At 52.0% G+C, this 27,932-nt stretch overlaps 1 protein-coding gene across 1 annotated transcript in view; it reads right to left on the bottom strand.

The window, feature by feature from the left end:
• Positions 1-27,932, bottom strand: part of LOC119389326 (neprilysin-1) — a 206,751-nt gene that overhangs the window by 86,197 nt on the left and 92,622 nt on the right. Inside the window, exons 2-4 of the mRNA XM_049415052.1 lie at positions 2,112-2,233; positions 1,986-2,051; positions 1,770-1,931 (exon numbers count right to left, since the gene is read on the bottom strand). Coding sequence (XP_049271009.1) covers positions 1,770-1,931; positions 1,986-2,051; positions 2,112-2,166 — 283 coding nt within the window. The 5' untranslated portion in view covers positions 2,167-2,233. The remainder of the gene's footprint in view (positions 1-1,769; positions 1,932-1,985; positions 2,052-2,111; positions 2,234-27,932) is intronic.

The raw sequence follows: 27,932 nt of genomic DNA, 5'->3' as shown, positions 1-27,932 counted from the left end.
GCCGGAAAATGAGAACTAGCACTACAGCAATACACGCTGTACAATGATAGCGGCGAACAGGGCGTCGTCCGTCGATCAACTGACAAGCGGTCAAGCGCGTCGGCTTTTATACAGGCGCTATCGAACTTTCCAGCGATATCGCTGGTGGTTGCGCAATCTCTAGAATGAGCTCGAGCGTTCGCGTCTTGTGCGCAATCTTAACAAAATCATCTGCAACAATCGTGAAGCTTCTCGAAGAATGAGGCGCGGTTTGCGCTGAGCGTTGCCGACAGCCTTTGTGGGCGAATGCAGCAAAAGTGATCAGAAAGGTACGTGGCAATATTTTCATGTGGCCAAGTGCAAGCATACTTGTAGCGCCACTCGGCGCCGTGTTTGAGATGCTTCGCGATTGTTTCAGAATGTTGGCGACTAGTCAAGTTTATTCGGGAGCTTACGCGAGCACCAGCAATGACACTGGAAAGTTCGATCACTGATGCATACGATACGATGCGTTCCGCCGACGAGCAGATAACCGATGGCCGACGACTGTGATCGCCGCTATCATTGTACAACGATCGTGTCGCTTGTACTTTGAGTTTTTCTTTTAGTGAGCACAAGTTCCAAGGGTCGATCTAAATAGGTCGCGAAGCTTCGGGCGAAAAGCGGTTCAGAACGAACGACATCAGGGGTGCTATAAAATTCCGCAATCTTGTCAAATTCCGTAATGGCGGCATTTTAAGCCAATCGGAGAAGCCGTAGCAATCCTCCGGGAGGAATTTGACAATGTCCAGAATAGAACCCCAGCAAGGGGTCCGGCGATTGAAGCGTGGCTATAGGTGTGGAACGAAAAACACTAACTGAAAAAAACCAAGTTTTGTTGAAGGATGAAGCAATGTTTGCGTTTTACAAATGGCATTTATTTTCCGAACAATGTTATGTAGGTGCAAGGAATTTATGACAGTGTTTATTTATTACGATAAACCTTTTTCTTAGCGCCCTCTGAAGAGAGGCGCACGCCATTATTATTCAGTGCCGCCCATGCGGTGCATGGAAAGGCGCACTCATTGAGTTCGTCTGCGAGGACATGCCTCCACACATGTTTTGTTGTTCAGCACTTGCATGCGTTCTTTGAATTATTGTGGTAAGAATTCATTTTTTTTCTGTGCGCGTCTACAAGCAGGAGGAAATGGTATAGCGCTGATGCGCACTCATTTTACGCAAGGCAAACGTAATTTAGCGATGACAAGACTCTAAATGACACTTGGAGAACGCGGCTTCGGAATAACAAAACCCAACAGGTGCAGGGCGTGAATGCACTTGTGATAAGTGAGAGTACTTGAATAGATAAACATGCTACCAGCAAAAACATCGATACTCGGTTTTGTTATTCTGAATCCGGGTTTTCGGAGTGTCATTCAGTGTTGTTGCTCTTATCATCGCCGCTAAATCACGTTTGCTTTGTGTAACATGGGTGCGCACCAGCGCTAGCATTTCGTCCTGCTTGTAGACGTGCGATTATTTTTGCCTACGGTATCTATTTTCTATGTTGTTATTTTTTCATTCTTATCAAGGCCCTTTCAAGTCCAAATAATCTCAGCTGTAAGTCGGCACTCGTCTCTGTCTATCCCAGTCTTCATCAAAGTCGCGCTGCATTCGTCGGAGTGTGCACCAACTCAAGGTATTATTGGATGAGAGAAATATGTTAGGAACATTGAAAAATATTCGCATGAATGACTCATCGCACACCCCCGTGTAGCCGAAGAAAGTGATGGAACGCAGAAGAACAGTACCGAAAACCTTCTTGGTGACTTCATCTCGGACGAAATCGTGAACCGAATAGTGGCCCATGTCATCAGGTACAGGGTACCGGCTGGGCCAGAGGCTGCACGCGTACTCGTAGAAGTTCTTGCACGGGTCCCGGTTTAAGTTGAGAGTGTCTTTGAGCTCGATGGCTGCAAGACAGGCGTTTGTAGCAGTGAGGGCAGCCGCACGCGATGGCGCCTCACCTGCGTCCTTGCACGCCTGCGCCTGGCAGTCGTAGTACTCGATGCCAACCTGCTTGAGCCGTTCAGCTGCGTGGGACAAAACAGGTGAGCGTGTTGCGGCCAGTGGAGCTGTTCCTTCCAACTGACCTTTCCCGTACTCACGCGCGTAGTAGAAAGTGTAGGTCAGCGTTATGCAGGTCATCAGGACCACCGAGGAGCAGAGAACCAGAAGCCACTGCTCGAAGGTGGACCGGCGCTCCCAAAAGCCACTGCGCACAGATGCAAAGCGATCGAGGCATTGTGGGAGAAACCCTGTTTGCTGGCGCTGTGGTAACCGGCTCTCCAGTTCTCAGCAGCTGCGACCTTCGTGCCACCTGACCCCCTGAAATGTTCCCACCAGGAATGTTCTACCGCTGGCATTGAATGGCTCACTCTGCTTGACGACGCAGATAACACCTACGATAGCGGTCGCGGAGCTCGATCCCGATGCCCCCTTCGGCCGATCGTAACAATGCGTAGGTACTTTTACGCCATGCCCGCGATAGCGTTAAAGAGCTCGTTTCGCAGAAATTCCGGTGTCGGCGGCGGCTTTTTTGGTTGCGAGCGAACAAGCAGCGTTGGCCGTGAGCGAAAATTCGAGGTAGATGCAAATAAAGATAAGGGCCAGAGGGCAGCCGCACTTTGGCTTTCCTTGGGCACGGTTTGGATCTCTACCGAGAAGACTAGCGATCGGCAAGGCGATAATCACCCGTGTACACTGGACACACAAGGCACTGTTGCCAGAAAAGTGCTGTTGAAGAGGGAGCAAACCTTTACGTTTACTATACGTATGTCGTGTGTGTGTGTGTGTGTGTGTGTGTGTGTGTGTGTGTGTGTGTGCGTGTGTGCGCGCGTGCGCGTGTGTATGTATGTGTGTGTGTGTGCGTGCGTGCGCGCGCGCGCATGCGTGTGTGTGTGTGTGTGTGTGTGTGTGTGTGTGTGTGTGTGCGTGCGTGCGTGCGTGCGTGCGTGCGTGCCGATATCGCTATCGCGTTCAAGCTTAACGGTATTTCAATTTTTGTCACTGGCATGCGTTCACGGCGGTACGTGGACGACGGCTATCCTTAAATACTGCTTATAACCATTATATCCTCAAACGAATGTTCTTTCGGGACCTCCGCGGTGGTAGGGCACTTTACTGGTACAGTTGTTACTGTGCTCGGCTGTTGACCAGATCACGGGTTCAATCCCGGCCGCGGCGGTAGCTTTTTTAATGGAGGCGAAAGTGCTAGAGGCCCATTTACTTCGAATTAGGTGCACGTTAAGAAGACCCAGGTGTCTGAAGTTTCCGGATATGAGCCCTCCACAACGTAGTGCCCTGTAATCATAGTGGGGTTTTCGCGCATAAAAACCCAGTAATTAATTAATTAAGCTTTCTTTGTGTATTTAGCCGCAATACAGTTGCAGCGCGCTACTGTGTACTCGGAGGCTATACCTACCTGCGTTGCTTCGGTTACTAAAGCAAGAAATCAGCAATGCATAGTTGCCGCACGAAGAGCAGTGTTGTGGGTCATTCGGTTAGAGCTAATTAGAACGGACAGGCTTGAGAAATCACGTTGCCGAAGGTAGCTAGTACTCATGCGATAGACGACCGCTGGTACACTGGACGTCTGTAACATGCGTCCTTTGGTGGTATGAGCGCATACTTGGAGTGGTTTCATCCATAAAAAGGTTTCGATACTTTACACGATTGGTAGTACCTCTCATACATACACTGCTACTCAATAATTGCACTACAGTAAGTCAACATTTTTTTGTCAACGACTTTTTCGGTGATATACTCAATAGAAAAAATACTGAGTATATATGGAGCGAGCTGTACAGTTCCTGTGGAGTCATTGGAACGCGATTGTTTCAAGAAATTCTCAACGGATTTTCAATCACTACTCGATAGTGGTTTTTGTAAGGCAAACACTAATATATTTTATAATTATAATTTCATAAGGAAAACACTAACTACTTATGTAACGACACGTTTAAATTCGTGTGATGCCGATAGCTATGACGGAGGGATCAACCATGTCTTTTTGCTTGTTTTGCGGCGCGCTGCTCATGCACGTGTCCACGCCTCGCTTCCTTCGTAGAAACGATGAAACGCGCTACTGCGAGGGGTGTAGAGATGACTGTTGCTAAAATGAGACGAGGAAAACAACACAGTGTTGCCGCACAGAATCAACGCGGTTGCGATACCTGACGCGTTTTGATAAACGCAATGATAAGTTACAGCGCACGTTTAGTTTAGAAGTTTGACAGTCACATCTCCTCAGAATGAACAATTTCCTTGAACGCCTGGATTAGATGAGAAACGCACGTCACCACAAAAGCGCCTGTTGCAGCTGCCGTCCGGATGAGTTTTTAGTCGCGCGGAACTCCGATATTCTGTTATTTATTTTTTTTTATTTATGAGTACCTTACAGCGCCCTCGTGGGGCATTGTGTAAGGGGGGCAATACAGCATGTACAAAAAAGATATAAATATACATAGGTGAAATACTGATTATTACAGGTGTAACTGAACACACGAACATAGAAATACACGTCTATTTGTGGCCGCACAGCGAGATCCGCTGACCACACGCGCAAGATTTCGAAGAAAACGGTCGCAATTTCATGGTCTCAGCCAACCACTGTTACTCAGCCTCTCCTCGTGGATGCACAGGCAGACGACTCCTCGGCTGCATCCAGCACAAAATGACGGCGGCGCACAGTGTTGCCGGACCACAGTGAATCTTCACCGACGTGCTTAGCAGCGAAACACTTCAGTTGCTACAGGCAACGACGACGGCCACGCGTATCAAATAAAGGCAACAATCTATCTCATGAGTAACATCAATATATATGATGAGCAACATTTGAAGTAAAAAAGGTTCACTAATAAACATTTAGGAGTAATGCTGCTAGGCGACTACTCTTGGAATGCACATGTAAAGCCGCAGTTGCCTTGCATTATATTCAGCGAAATTTAAAATGTGCAAATTCTAACCTTAGAAACACAGGGTACCTAACGTGTGTAACACCTATATTGGAATACGCTTGTGCTCTTTCGGACCCCTTTCAGGTATTTCTGAGTGAGAAAAACTACAAAACAGAGACGGCCTTGGGTGGGTATGAAATGAAGTACAGTTGCACAGCAATAAAAAGAGCTGAATTGGAAGCCCCTGTCATATCGCAGGGAAAAAATGCGGCTAAAGCTTCTCCATTACATATTTAATAACAACGCTGAACTTGATACCGAAAGACAGTTAAATCCTCCGAAATATTGAAGTGTTTGTGCCGTCGGGCTGCCAAGGAAGTGATGGTGGCCGGGTGAACTCAGAAACAAACGTTTAATAACACTAACAAAATTATGCGAAAGCTACACGGTACAATAACGTGGGCACACAAACTCGCCCCTAATCTTGGCCCCGGCGGGGCACACCACTCCCGTGCACGCAGCGTTCCGTCACCGACTGTCCGGCCCAGGCAGCACGCCGCCATTGGACCGATCTCGGCCCAACGTCGGCAAATGCCGGCAGCAATATTGGCCCCACGTCGGCAAATCACGCTCGCGCTACTTTCACCCGCATCGGCCCGACGTCGGCTAGCCGCCTTTGGGCCGACGTGGGCTAGCCAGCGTCGGTCTGCCGGGCCTGCCGTTATTCAGCCGATGATGGCAAGCCGTCATTGGGCCTATGTATGCAAGCCGATGCTGGCGCGGTGTCGGCCCCGCCGACGTCGGGTAGCCGCCGGCGTGACCGTTTACACCCGTTATTATGCTTTAGCAGTGGTGGCTTACCGTGTGTTAAGTACGGTAGTACTGTACCGTCGTGGTCGGCACGTAGCTAGTTTATATGGAGACACCGGCGGTAGCTGCTCGATACGTAAAGTAACCTGATCAGGCAGGCTGATACATGTGTTATAAAGTAAAATGGCTGCGTGCCGACCACGGCAGTTCGGTATTACTGTGGTTACTGTACTGTAAGTCAGCAGCGCTAAAATAGACTATTAGCGGCCCAACGACATTCATCGACGTTCATTGGTGCCATATTCGAAAAATGTTTCTTAATTAGAACGACTGCTCCACTGATGTCTTAGTGTGCGATTAAGACCACAATTCTGTTGAACCGTGCAAGGCCGAGAGCGAAAGTCAATATTGTCTCAAACAAAACTAAATTGATGAAAGGCCTGCTGCACCAACTACGCATGCGTCTGAGAAATTAAGGAGCAACACATTTGCAAGGTGATAAACACAAATTTATTCACAGATATGAACACACGCCAGCAGTTCCGGAATAATTATGCCATAATGGAATATCTAAACATCTATAGATACCGTAGCCAACATCTAAAACAACCCCACAGCCACCGTATTCCTCAAAAAAAAAGCAGGACAATCCTAATCGAGAATGGGATCAGGCGCAAAATCATAGGCGTGAGCAGGATTCCCCTTCAGAGGGGGTGGGGGGGGGGGAAGGTTCACCGCGGCGCCCCGCCCCCTCCCTATTAAGTCAATGTGTTTGGCAGACCTTGCGCCCACCTCTAGGTGACTACGGGGGCCGGCCGCCCCCCCCCCTGCCCCACTGTGCGCACGCCTATGCGAAGAGTTACAATCTCTTCAACGTTATGCGCGGCACATTCACTATAAATATTGAAAGAACTAGAACGGGCCAAAATAGGAATAAGGATTAACGAAGTATATCTTAGCTACTTGCGTTTTGCGGACGATATCGCGCTTTTCAGTAACGACGGTGCCGAATCACGAAAAAAATTCTGGAGATGTAAACGAAGGCAGCATTAAAGTAGGATTAAAGACGGACCCGAAGAAAAGAAAGATAATGTTAGGCGGCTTACCGAAAAAGCGAGATTAAGAGTGGCAACTAGACTAGAGGATTGTGTATACGCGTGAGTTAATTACGAGCAGAGGAGCACCCCCCCCCCCCACGTTTATTAAGTTCACCAAGGAACGGTAGGCATTCGCAACACACGACTGGCAATTAAATTAGCGTTATCCTTTAAGCGGGAATTGCAATTTTTCAGTGATATCTTAAGGGCCAAAAAGATGGATAAACTGCTGCCTGCGACGCGAGAAACATTGCGAGCGGTACCACAAGATCCCATGAACTCTACATCTAAACAAGATAGACACGCACGCATTCCTAATCTAAAGGTAAGATTGCAACAGAAAGGAATCGTGCATAAAAACCACTCACGTGTGCCCGTTGGATCGCTAAAAACACGATCGAATAAAAAAATACAAGCGCACCATATCAGAATACACAAAACACGATGGTCAATAGAGAATACGCGATAAGAAGAGAACAAAAATCTGATGACACGTAACAGCAGTGAACACGCGGCCTTATATGAGGTGAGCATGGAAGCAGGGGGCCACTGGTTTCTCGCTGCGGTGATCTCTGCCGAAAACAATGCCGGAATCCTGCCGCGTATCCGTCTCGTGCACGATTTTGACTTTCCACCACACATGTCCACACACCGCACTTCTTGAAGAATTCTGCTGGTCGGAGTGAAAAAAAAACCTGCTCCCGCAGCTACGACTGTCCCGCCGTCTGGACGGCTACCCTACCCTGCCTGGTCAAGCGAGTTTCGCGACAATGACGCTGAACGAAGGGAAGGGAGGGAGGGGGGGGGGTAGAGGTTGAAGAAGACGAAAAAAAATGCGAATTCTCCCTTCTTGACAGCACGGCTCAGCCTACCACAATGGTGTGCGATCCCCCCAGCATGTCTATGGGCATGCCATTTGAGAAAGGCGTTCGTCGAATTTTCAATGCATCACTTGTTGCCACATGTCGCTGCATGAAAACTTTCTGTACACCACGTTGGAGCCGCATTTTTCATCGTATTTCACGTGCCATAATAATAATTTTATGCGACTGTTTCTGAAAGCACGTCGGAAGCAATCGTTGAGCGAGATTTTTACTTGAAAAAGATATGTATGTCGCAAAATGGACGGCAAAGAAGTGCAAATGCGAACTGAAAAACACGTGGCAAACACGTGTTTGTCAGTTCGTTAAAGATGGTCAGCGGGCTAGTTGATTTGTAAACATTCAAACGACAAAACGTGTTTTCACTTCGCCCGGTCTTTTTCGCACCATACCTATTTTTCTGAAGTAATGAACCAACTAGCTCAGCAACACGCCTTGCTGAGCTTTTACTATTTTCATAAAGTAAAATTATGTGACATCACTGAAGGAAATGCGCTTGTTACGCTTCACCCAAACACGCGCGTGAGTAAATATGTGTAAACACAGAGATCGGAAACTGTCCGTGTAGTATATGAGCGCTGGCGGCACACATTCAGCGGCTGAAAGGATATAGCGCTATAAATATGATGACGGGCTCGATTTATGCACAGAATTAGTATTCACATAAAACTTCTTCCGCTAAAAGCATTCGTGCGGGAATGTTTGGGTGAATTTTGATGCTGGATACATTAGCGAAGTCGGCCGACCAGTGGCAAAAACATTTACGAAACAGAAGTACTTCGAATTTGGCCCATGAAGTTAATGGTATGTGTTACAACGTTTCAACATTTTTGATAGCGTTGAACAACTGGTCAACGAAGTGGCCATCTAATTTCAGTCAGTTATTCTTCTAAAGACCACCTTTTTTTGGTAGAAAAGTGACTGTGCTAGTGATAGTTGTTAGTCATTGTCATAGCAGAAACGAATAAGAGAATACAAGCTATTCAGTCCGCGATACTTCGCGCCCCGAGTCGTGCGTGCGGCATTAGCACGGTACAATATTTGAACTTTGTTATTTGTGCTAGTACAGCAATCCATGTAGCGGTATTCTACAGCTTAAGCTACAAATATTCAAGCGCCTAATGCTCTATTGCATTACGATTGTATCCTAGGCGGGCGAGCTGCCGGGCTTCTTCGGCGGGCTAAAGGTAGAGCGCAACGTCCAGGTTATTCTCGTCACTGACGGCCGGCAACACGGCGTCCAGCGTCGTTGAGGGGCTTCCGTGAACTAGTTTGAACGGCGTCATATATGTGCGCCGTTTCTTACACTGCCGTGTTAACTTCAGGTTATGTGCGGAAGATATTATGGCGTCCCGTGTCATGTGTTCGACGTACAGTACATTCGGCGAGGGTTTCATTTACCCGCTCAGTGAGGCCATTCGCCTGCGGGTGATGTCCGTCGGTGACTTGTGTGGCTCTATTTCAAGATGGTTTGCGTTAGCTCTGCCGTAAAAGCCGTACCTCTGTCGGTGACGAGGACTTTTCGAGCGCCGCGACGCAGGAGGACGTTCTCAACAGGGCATGTATACCTGTCTGAAGGGAGACAAGAAAGTTCCAACATCGTCGATAAGCCATCGGCTCCGCCGATGTCAGCTGAAGCACGGCAGAATGACGGCATGCTCGGACCAATGTTGCCGGTGAAAACCATCGGCTCGGCCGATGTCGGCGAAAGTACGGCAAAACGGCGGCTAACTCGGCCCAATGTTGCCGGTGAAAGACCAACATCGGCTGAAAGGCGGCGAGATCGGCCCAATTTTGCCGGCAAAAGTCAACGGCTCCGCCGATATCGGCGCCAGGCTGGCAATGCCGGCCCGAGGTGGGGCCGCGCACAGCCACCGTAAAACCAATATCGGCCCGACGTTGTGTGCTGCCTGGGGGGCCGCGCCACGGCTGCCGCTTTTAAAGCCCGTGAGTGGGCCACGCGCATCACTGGTGCGCAGCACGTGTCACGCCAGCCTCGCGATGGGCGAGATTCCCACAGTATATATCTGCACGCATTGATCACCAGCGCAAAGTTAGGGAGTACCGGGCCAGAACGAACCTGTAAGCCAACTCTTTTAACGCAGCGAAGCTGTTTAGGCCGGCAGTAGTTTGTCCAAAGCACGCTGTGCCGCAACGACGTCAGCGCGCGTTGCCTATATAGCAACCGGTGGCGCAGCTGTGCACCTGCTTCGCTAGCCCATACAACTGCTCCGCCACCAGCCCGCCTGCGTGGACACGGCACGCAACCACTCGGTCGCGCCAGACGTGACGTCACGGCCAACTACACATTCGCTCCTTCGTTCTGTATTAAGCCGGAGTGCGGCGTCAGACGCACACATGGGGAGACCGAAGAAGGTTCGCAGTGCGAGAGTAGAGAGTTCAATTTCCATTTAATAATTCTATATATCTCATCGCTCAACTCTCTCTCTGTCTTAGTATTTATATATATATAAATATAAAGGAAAGAAGTCTACTTTTAAGGCCTCGGCTTTCTATGTTAGACACAATATTAATGAGAACTAACAAACAATATAATATATGTATGTGCATGTGACGTGTGAAGCCACTCCGTAGAAGCCGAGGATGAAGTGCGCGTGAATAGAATAAAAGTATGGCGTATGAGCCGCGGCCGGACTACCGGATATAGCGTCACACAAGTCAACAGGATGGAGACCTGGTAGCCGACTCATCAGACGCACATCACCAGCAAAGACACCTTGACCACATGCAGACCACCGAAGCAGATTCTGCTACACACAGCGACAAGCATCATGACAGACCCAGCGGCTGACCTTGACATCCCCAAGTATACCGGATCAGTGGACGATAGACCCGCACACGACTGGTTCGACCTATTCGAGCTCCACATCATGGTCGGAACGGGGGATGGTCACCAACATCAATGACGACGCCTCCGGTGAGGCATTCCGATTTTTTTACCTCACACACAAAGCAATGGATCGTAGAATATCAGAGAAGTGATCGCCCAATTTATAGTGAAGATTCGTCTGTAATCCACCATCTAGAGAAATTTCAACTAAGCCATCACAGTGTACGACCTTTTCCCAAAAGACCTAGCCGTCCATCAGATTTCCTTTCTGCACGAAAGTCGTTATTTTTAACGTCTTCACTCCACCATATGACACGAGGTGTTACTAAAGCACCCGATGCCTTTGATTCTTCGCCTCGCATACGTAACCCACCACCTTCACGCGGCTCTTCAGTTGCTCCTAACGCTCACCGCCTGCCTCATAAGGTCGCTGCGTTCACGGTAAGCGAGCTGAAGCATTGGAAGAATGCCAAACGACCTCAGGATGAGTCGAATATGTGTATTTCGCCGCAAGGTTCTATTTCAATAGTTCCGCAGTCTTGCCGAAATTCGCAACTGGAACCTGATCAAGCTATGTATTCCCGCTCAGCGCTCATGCACCCGTGAGTCGAATCAATACAAAAGGCTCGGATGTATCAAACTTCACGCGCAGCTGTGCGTCAGAAGCCTCCGTAATGAACGACATCGCAGAAGCCTCTGAAGAGCTTCATAGCAATGGTGGCGCTCTATCTGCAGTGCCCGACAAGCATCGCAACAGCCCACTGTGCACCGCCTACATAGTGGACCCCACATCAGCTCACGAAAAAAATCAAACTGATGTTCTTAATAGGAATCCACACAAGAAACTTCCGCAACATCAGGAATTCCAACAAAGGCAACGCCAAGAATATCAGCCCACACAACAAAGACTCCAACAAAGGCAACGACGAACAAAAACTTCATCGGAAGCTCACTCACGGATTGAACGACGTCCGAAAGCAAGATCATTGACCCAAAGGCCAACTGAACATGTAAGGCATCTACCCATAAAACACCACCACCAGAGACGTATTCGCACCACAAAAATGCGACAAAAAAGGCACAAAGCCATCCATTGTACTACACAAGAACATCGACGTTGCCCTATCAGCCCCGATCAAAGAACACGCAAACTGGAAGCACAACATATGTCCGAGCCACTGCACTTGCGGCACTCGGGACAAGCAGCCCGATGCTTACGGCGTCCGAGCTGCCGATGCTATAATGTATCGCGACATTGTTCATTTCTCAAAGGAGAGCATGACGTATCTTCATCAGCATGGCACAGGGCATGGGTACGTTGTCCAGCACGCAACAGCCAGCCGCGCCCACCAGAGTTGTTTTCTATATCACCGGACTGTTAGATTCTGTAAGGTTTAGTGAGGTTACGAAACTCGATCCCACATCGAACTATTTGCCTGTTTTCACATTTTTTTTGCATATGGGACTGTCATCGTCCATTTTTTAACACGAAAGTGTTTTATGCCGGGGTCCACCCCGGCTCCACTGACGTATTTCCGTCACGGATATGACGTTGCAAAATATAAATACTAACAGATGGCAAAAAAAAACTATAAGAAGAAGTTCCGTCAGCGGGAGACAAACTTACGACCCCTCGCTCCACAGCGCGCGGCGCGAAACGATTCGGCCACAGACAGCACGTTCTTTGCCATGCTAACGGCGAGCAATTTATATACACCATTTGCCGGTGGCGGTACTCAGATATCGGTGGTAAATCAGCGTCTTTGCGTTATTACAAGCGAGATGGCGTGAAGGGCTCGAAGAGCGCGCTTTAAAGGTGGTCGCCCCGCGCGGATGAGCGCGCACCTCTACAGGGCGTGGTCGCTCGTGCGCACGCTTACCACGTGATGGCGGTGGCTTGTACGTCTTGTGTTCTCACCTGAAGTTTGCGCTGAGAGCACGAATGTCACTTCCCTCACTGCAGCGGCCGCTTTTGCTAAAGGAGCGCGCTGCGCACACAGAAATAGGTTACAATTGTGACAGTTCGCGCTCATCCTGTGTATGTTCGTTCCGTGCGTCCTTTGTGCTTGAGCAGCGCGTTGCAAGTTTCGAGTTGCTTGCCGTTCTTCGCGTGACATTACAATTTGTTGCTTTAGCATTCATTCCTTCGCGCTTGGGGCGAAAGAATGCACAACAAACGCTCAACGTTCGTCTGTAAAGACACGTCTCACTTTCGTGTTATACAGATTCCAATGACAGAAGGATCAGCCATGCATTTTTTTGTAACTTGCAGGGGCGTAGCCAGAAATTTTTTTCGGGGGGGTTTCAACCATACTTTATGTATGTTCGTGCGTGCGTTTGTATGTGTGCGTGCCTATATACGCAAGCAAAACTGAAAAATTTCGGGGGGGTTTGAACCCCCCAACCCCCCCCCCCCCCCTTGGCTACGCCCCTGGTAACTTGCGCACTCTTTCGGGGGGAGTGGGAATCATGTGACGTATGAAGCCACTCCATAGAAGCCGAGGATGAGGAAGTGCGCGTGAATAGAATACATTTATGGCGCATGAGCCACGGCCGGTCAACCATATCTAGCGTATAGAAATATATATATATATATACACTGTGCTGACTGAAGACGAAAAGGCTGAACTGGGTTGTGGTTGGCAGGCACACGCGGCACGGAACAGAACAGCCGGCCCAGCGAACGGGTGCTGTGTCTGTCTCTTCTTTTACAATGGCGCAGTCGCGAAACGCAGAGTCATCGGAATACGTCAATCCACGTACGGCGGCCAAGCCTACACGGCGGCTCCTGCGACGCTGTTGCCCGGTCCTTGTGCATGCTGACACAACAGCTCCTCAATACGGCAAGCTGCTCTCCTACCGGCATTCGGAGCGCTGCACATGCACTACTCTCTGAGACGTCCCTATCACCTGGGTCGGCGCAGTCGGCACTGCAATATTCTTGGCCACATTCCACCAAGAAATCTCCGGCCCAAGCCTGTCATCGCTTTCAGGGAAGCCCGTGTGCCTGGTAGTCTACTTGGAGCGCTGCCCTGACGTCCATATTCCCACCGCTTCCGGGCGCCCATGGATACGCTCGCGCCGACAAGGCCCATCCGAAGACATTCCCTCCTACGTCTACGACAAATTACGCCTCCTGCAAGCATGTGACAGTCTCTCCAGCAGCCAGACAGTACGTCGTCAATGGCATCTATGACTCGACACACGCGGCCATACTACTTGTGCATAGAGCACAAGATGGCTTCGAGACTTTCATCCGAAGGGCGGCATAGTTGCAGGAAACTGCTATACTCGGCGACAACTTATCTTGGCATTTGAGCGAAGGCTACGGAGGCGGAGCATCCGCACATTTGTTTTACAACGCAAGTAGTTCGGCACCTTGCAGACGATTTCAGTTTCGGTTTCGCTTGCTCGCATCGTTACAGCGTTTAGCACTACGTATACATGCAGAACAGGAACATAGTGGAATTGTGATCAGTGTACGTAGAGGCATCTACCTAATGTACTGTATATTGTCACGGGGTTGTTACGTTGACGAAGGCAGCGGTGGGCGTGTCGAAGATGAAACTCTTTATTTGGCCGAACTTGTGGCCGGGAAACGAGTCAGTCAGAGCGTCGTCTGTCAATATTTCTGACAAGTGGTAAAGCGTGTCGGCTTTTATACATGTTTTATCGAATGTTCCAGCGTTATCGCTGGTGGCCACGTAATCTCTAGACTATTCGCGTACCGCGAGCAATCTTAACGGAAAGATCTAAAACAATCGTGACGCTTCTGGAACATCGCACCGTCGTCTGCACGGAGCATTCCAAACGGTCTTTGCGGGTGAAGCCCGAAGGCAACAAAACAAGACACATGGCAATATGATGAACGCCGCCAAGGGCACACCACAGCCTGAATACGATGTTTGCTCGATTGTAAAGCCCGAACCGCACGTACGCTCCCAAACGCGCATGGGGAGCGCGTCAGCGCGCGCAGCCCGGGCGTCTCCGGCGAGTTATGGCGGTTTCCACCCACACACTACGCGCGAAGGCGCACGCGAAGCGCGCGCTTCCTCATACGTGCAAGACATCGTTTCGTACAAAATTACTGATAGTTCATCAGAATACTTACAAAACCTCCTTCTGTTACCTTTTTTATGGTTAGATGCATGCAAAAGTAAATAAGAACTAGAATTTTTCACATGATGTGTATCATCATCCGTCAGTCAAGCCGCTGCCGGTAACAGCCATGCCACAGTTGCGTATTTGCAGGGCTCCAAGCGCTTTCGAGCGCGCGCCGTCTCAAGGTCGACATCAGTCGCTGCGAACACTCGCGTACCGCGCGCGCTTTGCCGCGCTTGCTTCGTCTGCGCATGCGCGGCCTCCGGAGCGCGTACAGCCAACGTACAGCGCGCGCTCGGCCAGCGTACGTGTGGTTCGGGCTTAACGCGATCACGATTGTAACGCGTGAGCGACCTTAGTAGTGCAGTCATAGGGACCGAGAGCCATACGAGCGCTCCGAGGAGGAACGTGGACTCAGAAGTGGTGGTGCCACCGCGAAGGCTCTTCTGCCGCTATTGTTTGTGCATTGTAAAGGTTTGCAAGCTCGCGACACTCTTCAGCAAGCCTGGCGGTGTCAGAAATAGGCGCACAAACAGATGGATCCGGCTTGTAGGGTAGTATCGTGTCAATGGTGTGCGACGGGTGCCTTCCGTACAACAGGAGGAAGGGTGAAAAACCAGTAGTGCTCTGAGGGGCGGTATTATAGGCGTAGGTGACGAAGGCCAGAATGGCATCCCAGTTTGTGTGATCGGCGGCGACGTACATTGAGAGCATGTCCCTGAGCGTGCGGTTAAAGCGTTCGGTTAGGCCATCCGTCTGCGGGTGGCAAGCAGTAGTTTTGCGGTGAACAGCATGGCACTCTTTGAGAATGGCTTCGACGACTTCCGACAAGAAGACACGGCCGCGATCGCTGAGAAGTTCCAGGGGTGGACCATGACGCAGCATGAATCGGTGTAGCAGGAAGGAGGCAACATCACGCGCTGCAGCCGCTGGGAGGGCAGCGGTTTCGGCGTATCGCGTTAGATGGTCAACGGCGACGATGGCCCAACGGTTACCAGCCGACTTCAGAGGAAGTGGTCCATACAAATCGATGCCCACGCGCCCAAACGGAAGGCTAGGGCAAGGTAATGGTTGTAGACCGACTGGTGACACATGCGTTGAAGGTTTTCGGCGTTGGCAATCGAGGCAGGAGCCGACGAACTTCTGCACGTAGCGGTACATCCCTCGCCAGAAGTATCGTTGTCGAATGCGGTGATAAGTTTTGGATACCCCAGAGTGCGCGCATTGCGGATCAGAGTAGAAGGAATCGCATATTTCAGCAGGCAGACTTCGGGGTATCACAAGTAGCCACTGGCGGCCGTCGGCGTTGTAATTGCGTCGGTGCAGTAGGTCGTCACGAATGGCGAAATGGTGGGCTTGACGACGCAACGCGCGAGTGGTTGGTGTTGCCGACGGATCAGTGAGCAAGTCTATCAGCGAGGCGATCCATTTATCCTTGCGCTGCTCGGTAGCGATGGTCTGAACATCGATAGAAGAAACAGCAATGTGAGATACTGAGCAGGATGCATTGTCGTCAGGCAAGGGGGAGCGCGAGCTGGCGTCGGCGTCAGCATGCTGGCGTCCGTTGCGGTACAGCACGCGGATGTCGTAGTCTTGCAGGCAAAATGCCCAGCGGGCGAGACGGCCTGAGGGAACCTTCAATGATGACAGCCAGCATAGTGCATGGTGATCGGTGACGACATCAAATGGGCGACCATACAAATAAGGTCGGAATTTTGCAAGGGCCCAGATGATCGCCAGGCACTCTTTTTCCGTGACGGTGTAATTTGTCTCGGCTCTAACAAGCGTACGACTTGCGTAGGCTACGACATATTCGGGGAACCCTGGTTTGCGTTGCGCAAGAACAGCGCCGAGGCCTACACCGCTGGCGTCCGTGTGTACCTCCGTCGGGGCCGTAGGGTCGTAGTATGGGAGGAGACGTCAACAAACGACGGAGCTTTGCGAACGCGTCGTCGCGTTCGGACCACCACGTGTGTAGGGGCCCGTTACTCCCAAGGAGCTTTGTCAGCGGCGATATGATGGTGGCAAGGTTGCGTATGAAACGTCGAAAATAGGAGCACATTCCTACGAAACTGCGCAGTTCTTTGACGGACGTAGGTTTGGGAAATTCGGGCACGGCCCGAAGCTTGGCCGGATCGGGAAGGATTCCGTCCTTGGACACGGCGTAGCCTAGGATTGTCAGCTGCCGTGCTGCAAATCGGCACTTCTTCAGATTCAGTTGAAGGCCGGCGTTGCTCAAACGCGTCAAAACATGCCCCAGACGTTGAAGATGCGTGGAGAAGTCCGGAGCGAAAACGACGAGGTCATCCAGGTAATACAAGCACGTGTGCCATTTCAAGTGGCGCAGAACGGTGTCCATCATGCGCTCGAAGGTCGCGGGCGCATTGCACAGACCAAACGGCATGACGTTGAACTCGTGCAAGCCGTCGGGCGTGACAAAGGCTGTCTTCGGTCGAACGTCATCAGCCATGGGTACTTGCTAGTACCCCGAGCGCAAATCGAGAGATGAAAAGTATTCTGCTCCTTGGAGGCTGTCAATCGCGTCGTCGATTCGCGGCAGCGGATAAACATCCTTCCGAGTGATCTTGTTGAGCCTTCGGTAGTTCACACAGAAGCGCACAGAACCGTCCTTCTTGGCAACGAGAACAACAGGAGACGCCCATGGGCTGTCCGAGGGTCGAATAACGTCGCGTCAAGCATATCGCCGACTTGCTCATTAATTACCCGATGTTCTGTAAGAGACACGCGATATGGACGTTGCCGCAGTGGTGGATGGGCGCCAGTGTCGATGCGATGTGTAACAGCGGACGTGCGGCCGAGAGAAGTTTGCCCGACATCGAAAGAAGAACGAAATTCTTCCAACAGGCACAGAAGCTGGGAACGCTGGACCGACGTAAGGTTGTCAGCAATGGAGGGACCAAATACATCCGCGGGTGATGAATCAGACGCGGAAACGGCACTGATGGTGCGGGAACTGGTGCAGTGCGAGTCATCGGATGCGTCCAGAACTAGTGCGTCTTCGAGGGGCTCCACTCTGCCGAGACATTCCCCTCGCACCAACGTAACAATGTGCGGGGATGGGTTGGTAACAAAAATAGCGGTGCTACCCTGAGTGACTTGCACGGTCGCGAAAGGTACCAGCAACCCTTTCCTAGTGCAAACGCCGTCAGATGGCCAAAGGAGTGCAATGGTGTCGCAGAGACCGGCGCAGTAAACTGGCACGGCCGTCGACGACTTTGGAGGAACTTTGATATCGTCTTTGACGAGGGTCTTGGTGAATGCCGATGGACTGTCTGCCGGCGTCATATGTGAGAACGGTGAGAGTTCTAGGGCGGCTGGTGCGCAGTGAATTATGGCGTCGTAGCGGGAGAGAAAATCCCATCACAGGATGACGTCGTGGGAGCATGCAGCCATTATGATGAACCCGACGTCGTACAGAACGTCCTGAATAACGACGCGAGAAGTGCATACTGCTGTAGGCCTAATACTCTGGGAGCTGGCGGTACGGAGGGACATCCCAGAAAGTGGCGTCGTCACTTTTCGAAGTAAGCGGCTAAGTTTTGCGTCCATAACGGATACGGCGGCTCCAGTGTCGATAAGGGCAGATGCGCGAACACCGTCCACAAACACGTCTATGACATTCGATGGACTTCGCTGAGGACCTTTACAGTTCGATAGCGTCGCAGCCCTTGCCTCGTGGACTGCGACGACTAGTTTTCCTGCTCTCGTGCGACAGAACGTGGCCGCACTGGTGAGAGTGAACGACGGCGTGGAGACGGAGAGCGGCGAGTGGATGGAGCTGGGCGTGACGTCGGCGACATAGGCGGGTCGTAGAATGCACGGCTTGACTGGCTGGTGGTGGGTGACGCGACTCGAGGCGGCTGCACGCGATGGCAATAACGTGGCACGTGACCGGCATAACCACATGCAAAGCAGATGGGCCGATTGTCGGGTCTGCGCCATCGCCGGGGCCGGTACCGCCCATGTCGCAGGATGCGATTGACGGGGCGGCTGTTGAAATGACTGCAAGGTGGGTTGCAGTCGGGGCCTACGGATGACGGCAGCATACGTAGCCGGCACGCCCGCTTCGAAGGACAGAGGTCTAGCGGCTGCTTCGGCGTAACTCAATGGTGCAGCCGCAGGGATTGCCTGGAATTCCTTGTTCTTTTTCGGAAGGCAAACCCCAAGTCGTTGAGCATTCTTTGGATCGTACGAGTGCTGATGGTCGGCATGTCCATGTCAGGGTCGCTGATCACGTCGTTGCGTATCTTCTCGGCCGTAGGTATTTCATTGCGCATGAAGTAGCTTTGCACTTTGCGCCGCAGTGCTGCCAACGCAAACTTGTCATAGCGCAGCAGCCGCGTCTTGCCGGTGATGCGCTTCTCAGTTTGGCCCGAGAAAATCAATTTCTTGCGCTTCGAGGAGGCAAGTGGGGCCCGCAGAGCTTCAGCCTTGATACGTTTAACTGTTCGCTCGCTCACTCGGGTGAACTCGGCGACAGCCGAGCTCACCGGAGTGAGCGAGCGAGCGCACATCCATCCATCCATCCAGCCGCCTACGTCTCGGTTCTCTTATGATCGCCTCCTTAACTTCATCATCATCATCATCATCACCAGCCTGTCTACGCCCACTGCAGGGCAAAGGCCTCTCCCATGTTCCGCCAATCAACCCGGTCCTGTGCTTTCTGCTGCCACGTTATACCTACAAATTTCTTAATCTCTTCTACCCACCTAATTTTCTGTCTCCCCCTCACGCATTTGCCATCTCTTGGAATCCAGTCAGTTACCCTTAATGGCCGCCGGTTATCCTGCCGACGTGCTACGTGCCCGGCCCATATCCATTTCTTCTTCTTGAATTCAACTATGATATCCTTAACCCCCGTTTGTTCCCTGACCCACTCTGCTCTCTTCCTGTCTCTTAAGGTTACACCTATCATTTTCCTTTCCATCGCTCGCTGCGTCGTCCTCAATTTAAGTTGAACCCTCTTTGTAAGTCTCCAGGTTTCTGCTCCGTAGGTAAGTACCGGTAAGATGCAGCTGTTATATACCTTCCTCTTGAGAGATAGTGGTAGACTAGCATTCATAATGTGATAACGCTTGCCGAATGAGCCCCATCCCATCCTTATTCTTCTAGTTATCTCACTCTCATGGTTCGGCTCCGCGGTTACTACCTGTCCTAAGTAGACGTAGTCCTTTACAACTTCCAGTGTCTCGCCACCTATCGCAAAGCGCTGTTCTCTGCCAAGACTGTTCCACATTACTTTAGTTTTATGCATATTAATTTTCAGACCTGCTCTTCCACTTTCCGTATCCAGTTCAGCAATCATGAGCTGTAATTCGTCTCCCGCGTTACTCCTTAACTTGGTGTAGACCAAAATTGGCATGGGAAGGTTAGAGGATTTGACGAATACGACTGTCGGGTCATGACATGAATAACGTGAAAACCCTCTCACGTACGTCGTCAAACCCTTTCCTCCAGAGATGTGTGGCACATACCCGTTCACCACGGGACGCGGTGTACGGGTATGCGCCGCAAGTGATCGACAGTTTACATCTATATACCCAGAAACGGCGAGAACAGACATGGATAATTTAAATGCGAGAGCGTTAAGAAAACCGACGTCGGCAGCGTCGACCCGACGAATCGAAAGAATCAAAATTAGGATCTCAGCAGGGATCTAACCCAAGCATTCTGTATGGCAATCAGGTATTCTACCACAGAGCCCCGCCAGGTCTATGAACTGGTTTGGAAAAACAGCCTATGCAGGCGTAATGTCGCTGCAACGTGAATTGTGGTTGTGGTACTGGCTATCTAATTTTACAAGAAAGCAATAAACACTACGTATGTACTCCTGCGATACATGCGTCATATCAGATTAAGTTTTGTGGTTCCTGTGTTGGCTCCGTTTTTAGAGCAGCGTAATAAACATTAAACTTGTATTCCTATAATTCAGCAAGTTTCTGAAACAGCTACAGGCATTTTTAGGTCTCGCATCTTACCTGCGCTAGTTTGTACCTAACTTCGCATCGACAGCAGCTCCACTCAAGAATATGCTTAAGAAAGCGTCGACTTTTGCGTGGGGCCCTTCACAAGATGCCGCCTTTCAAACCCTTGTGGCAGCACACTGCGCACAAACCGGCGCAGCCTCCGCCTCGTCACTATCCAGCCCGGCGTGACACGGCTTCATGCTACACCACGCCTCCGATAAGGGACAGTGCCGACGCAGCGTCACCGGAGGCTTACGTCACCGACGGTGGCTTTAAAACCAAGCTGCCAAGCTCGGAAAGGATCATTCCTTCGCTACCCGACTGAGCGCAGCGTCGGTATGCTCGCCCCGCTGCTGCTACTCCGTTAATAAACAGTTGTTACGTTTTATGTTGGGATGCGTCCTTCCACCGACACGGCATCCCACATCTGGTGACCCGGATACCGAACAAACCGCACCGCCATGGCCGACCCGGAAGCTCTCACCGCTCTGCACCAGCAAGTGCAACAACTTCAACAGGCACTGCAGACCCAGCAACAGCAGCCTTCCCGCAGCGCCTCCACAACAGAGGCCGTGCCTGCCGGCTCCGCTTAGGACGTCAGAGCTCCCGCAGAAGGCATCCCGCACGCTGCCTCACACGACGCCTGGCGTGTCGCCGTCAAGCTTCCGCCGTTTTGGGCGGACTCGCCCGAAGTCTGGTTCGCCCAGGTCGAGGCCCAGTTCTCCCTGGCGCGCATCACGCAAGACCGCACCCGCTACGATTACGTCGTCGCCCACCTCGACGCACGTTATGCCAACGAGGTCCGGGATATTCTCACCAACCCACCAACGGCCAACCACTACGAACACCTGAAGACTGAACTTATCCGCCGCCTGTCGCTCTCGGATGAACAGAAGGTGCGGCAACTTCAGTCCACAGAGCTTGCTGAGCGCAAACCTTCGCAGCTCCTGCGCCACATGCGTGCGCTCGCGGGAAGCTTGCAAGTCCAGGATTCCTTCCTGCGAGTGCTTTGGCTCCAACGACTCCCGCCGCACGCCCAGGCAATTCTGCAGGCCCAGGTTAGGCTACCCCTCGACGAACTTGCGGAGATGGCTGATCGCATCATCGAGGTCTCCTTGCCGCAGTTGTCGCCCACCATCCAGGCTGTCGCCGCACCGCTGAACACCGCGGAGCTTGCACGCCGCATCGACGACATCGATCGACAGCTCAACTCCATTGAACAACGCTTGGGTGAACGTCTTCCGATGCACCAGCGCCGCCACTCGCAAAGCCGCGACCTTAACACCAGTTCGTCGCGGCAACCCGACAACAACGGCCCGTGCTACTACCACCGACGCTTCGGGGACAGAGCCCGGCAATGTCGACCACCCTGTTCCGCTGGGCATGCGGAAAACGCCAACGGCAGCTCGTAGAGACGGCCGCAAGCTGCCATCCCGGAGGCCGTCGCATCTTCGTCACCGACCAAATCACGAAGCAGCGGTTCCTTGTCGACAGCGGTTCCGACATTTGCTGCTACCCGCGATCCCATCTTCAAGGTCCTCGTCCGCCTACGTCTTTCGAGCTCAGCGCGGCAAACCGCTCTACAATCAAGACGTACGGCTCGCTCTGCCTGCACATCCAGCTCAGAAACATACGCCGTGACCTTCGCTGGAATTTTGTCATCGCCGACGTCGCCGAGCCAATCAACGGCTCAGACTTTCTGGCCCACTACAACCTCCTTCCGGACTGCCGCAACGACCTCCTCATCGACGCGACAACGGGACATTCCACACCAGGTCAGCGAACGACCGCCCAACAGCCAAGCATCAAGGTACTCAGTGTTGACAATCATTCGCCGTACCACGCCATCCTCGCCGAATTTCCCGGATTGACGCGCCCCAGCGGACTGCCACGCAGAGTGCAGCACACCACCGTGCACTACATCCGGACCACTTCAGGCCCCCCGGTTTTCTGCCGCGCCCGTCGCCTTGCCCCGGACCGCATGCGCATAGCCAAAGCAGAGTTCGAGGCCATGCTCCGCGAAGGAATCGCCCGCCGCTCTGACAGTCCATGGGCCTCACCACTCCACCTTGTTCCGAAGAAGACCGAAGGCTGGCGGCCCTGTGGAGACTACCGTGCCCTCAACGCGCGCACCATCCCGGACAGGTACCCCATCCACCACATCCAGGACTTCGCCCATCGCATCTATGGCTGCCACGTGTTCTCCGTGCTAGACTTGGTGAAGGCGTACACACAGATACCCGTCAATCCGGATGACGTCCCGAAAACGGCAATCATCACTCCCTTTGGCTTGTTCGAGTTTCCCTTCATGAGCTTCGGCCTGAGGAACGCTGGACAAACCTTTCAGCGCTTCATCGACGAAGTCGTCCGCGGCCTCGACTTCTGCTTCGTTTACCTTGACGACATACTGGTATTTTCCCGCGACGCCGAAGAGCACCACAGGCACCTTCGTCTGCTGTTCCAACGCCTCGACGACCACGGTCTACTCGTCAATATCCAAAAAAGCACGCTAGGCGCTTCCGTCGTCCGCTTCCTCGGCCACGAAGTTTCATCTGAGGGAACTCGGCCCTTGCCCCAACGCATCTCAGACCTGCAAAGTCACCCTCAACCCACCACCGCTAAAGACCTTCGCCGTTTCCTTGGCATGCTGAACTTCTACAGGCGTTTCTTGCCACACGCTGCCGACTACCAGGCTCCGCTCCATGATGCTTTGGCCGGCCTACGAGGAAACCAACCCGTCGCGTGGACTCCGACGTTAGCGAGAACTTTCGAAGATTGCAAAGCCGCCCTCTGCACCGCCACGCTCCTCACCCATCCCGTGCCAGACGCTCCCTTGGGATTGTTCACGGATGCATCTAGTTTCGCCATCGGCGCCGCCCTCATGCAACGCGTGGAAAACACCTGGCATCCCTTGGCGTTCTTCTCCAAGAAGCTCGAAGCTCGGAAAACGACCCCTTCAACCGCCAGTTCCACTGAGGAAACCACGACCACCGCCCCGACAATGTTGCCAGCCTACTACAGAGAACTTCTGGCGATATACGAGGCAGTGCAACACTTTCGCCACATTCTCGAAGCACAGAACTGCACCATCTATACAGACCACAAGCCTCTTACCTACGCCTTCTCTCAACGTCGCGACAAACTCCCGCCTGTACAGCAGAACCAACTCTCGTTCATTGCACAGTTCACCACCGACATCCAACATGTCAGCGGGAAAGACAACGTGGTCGCCGACGCGCTTTCACGTGTAGCAGCCATCAGCTCTGTGCAGATAACAGCAGACGTCCTCGCCGAGGCTCAGACTACGGACACCGAACTGCAGGAACTTCTCAAGGGCACGTCCTCGCTTCAGCTGCAACAAGTCCCCATCCCAGGGTCGACAACCACAATCTGTTGCGACATGTCGACAGGACGAAGCAGGCCCTATGTACCCCTGTCCCATCGCCGTTGTCTTTTCAACCAGCTCCACAACCTCAGCCATCCCGGCATACGCGCCTCGACACGCCTCGTGGCTGACCGCTACGTTTGGCCCTCCATGCAGTGGGATTGTCGCACCTGGGCGCGCTCCTGCATTCAATGCCAACGCGCTAAAGTCACCAGGCACGTCACGTCACCACTCGGAACATTCCCTCAGCCCTCTGGTCGGTTTGAGCACGTCCACCTCGACATCATAGGACCCTTTCCCCCGGCTGGCCCCTACCGCTACTGCCTCACCGCCATCGATCGGTACACTCGATGGCCCGAGGCATGGCCCCTCGAGGGAATCACCGCGGAAGACGTCGCCTCGGCCTTCTTCACCGGCTGGATTGCTCGTTTTGGCGCCCCCCGCCGCGTAACCACCGACCAAGGACGACAGTTCGAGTCGCACCTTTTCAGGCTCCTCGGGCTGACCGTCGGTTTCGAACGCTTGAGGACCACCAGTTACCACCCCTGCGCCAACGGAATGATCGAGCGTTTCCACCGGCAATTCAAAGCAGCCATTATGTGCCACCCGGAATCAACCTGGCTCGAGGCCATCCCAGCCGTCATCCTCGGTCTTCGCGCCACCTTCAAGCCGGACATCCACGCTACACCAGCAGAGCTCGTCTACGGGGAACCACTCCGTCTCCCAGGTGAATTTCTCGCTGCACAGCCATCCAGCACTACGACGTCAGATCCCACCGACTTCGTCGCCCGGCTCCGACGCACCATCGCCGCCTTACGCCCGTCACCTGCAGCCCACCACTGCAAGCCTACACCTTTCGTCTTCAAGGAGCTAGCATCGTGCACGCACGCTTTCCTCCGCGACGACACCGTCCGCAGGCCTTTCCAGCCACCCTACACCGGACCCTACCTGGTCGTCCATCGCGACAACAAAAATTTCACTCTGCGCCTGAACGGGAACGACGTCCGCGTCTCGATTGACCGGCTCAAGCCCGCATACATCGCTGCGAACGAACCGGGCAGCGCTACTCTATCCACAGGCATACATCCACAGCCGCCGACGTCGCAGCCCGCTCCGGTCACGACACGCTCTGGACGTCTGGTACGCCTCCCAGATTTCTACAGACCCTAAGGGCTCTGTACTCCGCGGGGGGGGGGGGGGTGATGTGGCAGCACACTGCGCACAAACCGGCGCAGCCTCCGCCTCGTCACTATCCAGCCCGGCGTGACACGGCTTCATGCTACACCACGCCTCCGATAAGGGACAGTGCCAACGCAGCGTCACCGGAGGCTTACGTCACCGACGGTGGCTTTAAAACCAAGCTGCCAAGCTCGGAAAGGATCATTCCTTCGCTACCCGACTGAGCGCAGCGTCGGTATGCTCGCCCCGCTGCTGCTACTCCGTTAATAAACAGTTGTTACGTTTTATGTTGGGATGCGTCCTTCCACCGACACGGCATCCCACACCCTCAAGCACCGTCTGACACAGTGCCCCGTTTTGAGTCATTTCCAGGATAAGTGGGACACCGAGGTTCGCACTAACGCAAGCCAGGTTGGTCTAGGAACGGTCCGTTCAGCGCGACCCAGATGGCGTTGAGCATGTTGCAGATTACGCCAGCCGCAAGTTATCGGACACGGAACGCCATTACCACTCGAACGATTTGGAGTGCCTAGCTGTTGTCTGGGCCGTGGACGAGAAGTTCCGTCACTACTTTTAAATGCGAAGCATTTCTTAGCGAACTTCTGCGACTTTGAGCGTATCTATCTATCTATCTATCTATCTATCTATCTATCTATCTATCTATCTATCTATCTATCTATCTATCTATCTATCTATCTATCTATCTATCTATCTAGCCGCCTACGACTTTGTGCTCTCCTGGTCGCTTGGTTCATCCAATGTGCACCAAAATTGGTATGGCGTAACATGACTGTATGACAAACATAAATCACAAGTCATAACATGAAAATCATGACACGCATGTCATGTACAGCATGATTTACGTGCTACGCTCATGGTGCGCTGGCGGCCGTTTCGCTAGTTTGATATACACCAAAATTGGTATCTTGCGACGTGACTGTGTGACGAACATAAATAACACGAGTTAACATGAAAATCATGACACGCATGTCATGTACAGCATGACTTACGTGCCACGCTCATGGAGCGCTGGCGGCAGTTTCGCTAGCTTGATCTACCCCGAAATTGGTATTGCGCGACGTGACTGTGTGACGAACATAAAAACACGAGTTAACATGACAATCATGACACGTATGTCATGTACAGCATGACTTACGTTGCACGCTCATGGGGCGCTGGCGGCGGTTTCGCTAGGTTTATATACACCATAATTGGTATCTTGTAACGTGACTGTGTAACGAACACAAATAACACGAGATAACATGAAAATCTTGACACGCATGTCATGTACAGCATGACTTACGTGCCACGCTCATGGGGCGCTGGCGGCGGTTTCGCTAGATTTATATACGCCAAAATTGGTCTCTTGTGACGTGACTGTGTAATGAACATAAATAACACGAGTTAACATGAAAATCGTGACACGCATGTCATGTACAGCATGACTTACGTGCCACGCTCATGGAGTGCTGGCGGCAGTTTCGCTAGCTTGATCTACCCCGAAATTGGTATTGCGCGACGTGACTGTGTGACGAACATAAAAACTCGAGTTAACATGAAAATCATGACACGCATGTCATGTACAGCATGACTTTCGTGCCACGCTCATGGAGCGCTGGTGGCCGTTTCGCTAGCTTGATCTACCCCGAAATTGGTATTGCGCGACGTGACTGTGTGACGAACATAAAAACACGAGTTAACATGACAATCATGACACGTATGTCATGTACAGCATCACTTACGTGCCACGCTCATGGGGCGCTGGCGGCGGTTTCGCTAGATTTATATACACCATAATTGGTATCTTGTGACGTGACTGTGTAACGAACACAAATAACACGAGTTAACATGAAAATCATGACACGCATGTCATGTACAGCATGACTTACGTGCCACGCTCATGGGGCGCTGGCGGCGGTTTCGCTAGATTTATATACACCAAAATTGGTCTCTTGTGACGTGACTGTGTGACGAACACAAAAACACGAGTTAACATGACAATCATGACTCGCATGTCATGTACAGCATGACTTACGTGCCACGCTCATGGGGCGCTGGCGGCAGCTTCGCTAGCTTGATCTACCCCGAAATTGGTATTGCGCGATGTGACTGTGTAACGAACATAAATAACACGAGTTAACATGAAAATCATGACACGCATGTCATGTACAGCATGACTTATGTGCCACGCTCATGGGGCGCTGGCGGCGGTTTCGCTAGATTTATATACACCATAATTGGTATCTTGTGACGTGACTGTGTAACGAACATAAATAACACGAGTTAACATGAAAATCATGACACGCATGTCATGTACAGCATGACTTACGTGCCACGCTCATGGAGCGCTGGCGGCCATTTCGCTAGCTTGCTCTTCCCCGAAATTGGTATTGCGCGACGTGACTATGTGACGAACATAATAACACGAGTTAACATGAAAATAATGACACGCATGTCATGTACAACATGACTTACGTGCCACGCTCATGGTGCGCTGGCGGCCGTTTCTCTAGCTTGATCGACCCCGAAGTTGGTATTGCGCGACGTTACTGTGTGACGAACATAAATAATAGGAGTTAACATGAAAACCATGACACGCATTTTCCTCAATGACATACAAGACGATGTATGCAGCTCTTTGCTGGCTGCTTCGCATTACATCGATTCCCACAATGCGTGGGATCTGCCGGCTTTTTTCGGCCGCAAGTTCACGGTGGTGACGGAC

This window comes from Rhipicephalus sanguineus, chromosome 4 (genome assembly GCF_013339695.2).
Source record: "Rhipicephalus sanguineus isolate Rsan-2018 chromosome 4, BIME_Rsan_1.4, whole genome shotgun sequence".
Lineage (NCBI taxonomy): Eukaryota > Metazoa > Arthropoda > Arachnida > Ixodida > Ixodidae > Rhipicephalus > Rhipicephalus sanguineus.
The sequence above is the reverse complement of the archived record's forward strand: the minus strand, read 5'-3'. Positions and strand labels throughout refer to the sequence as shown.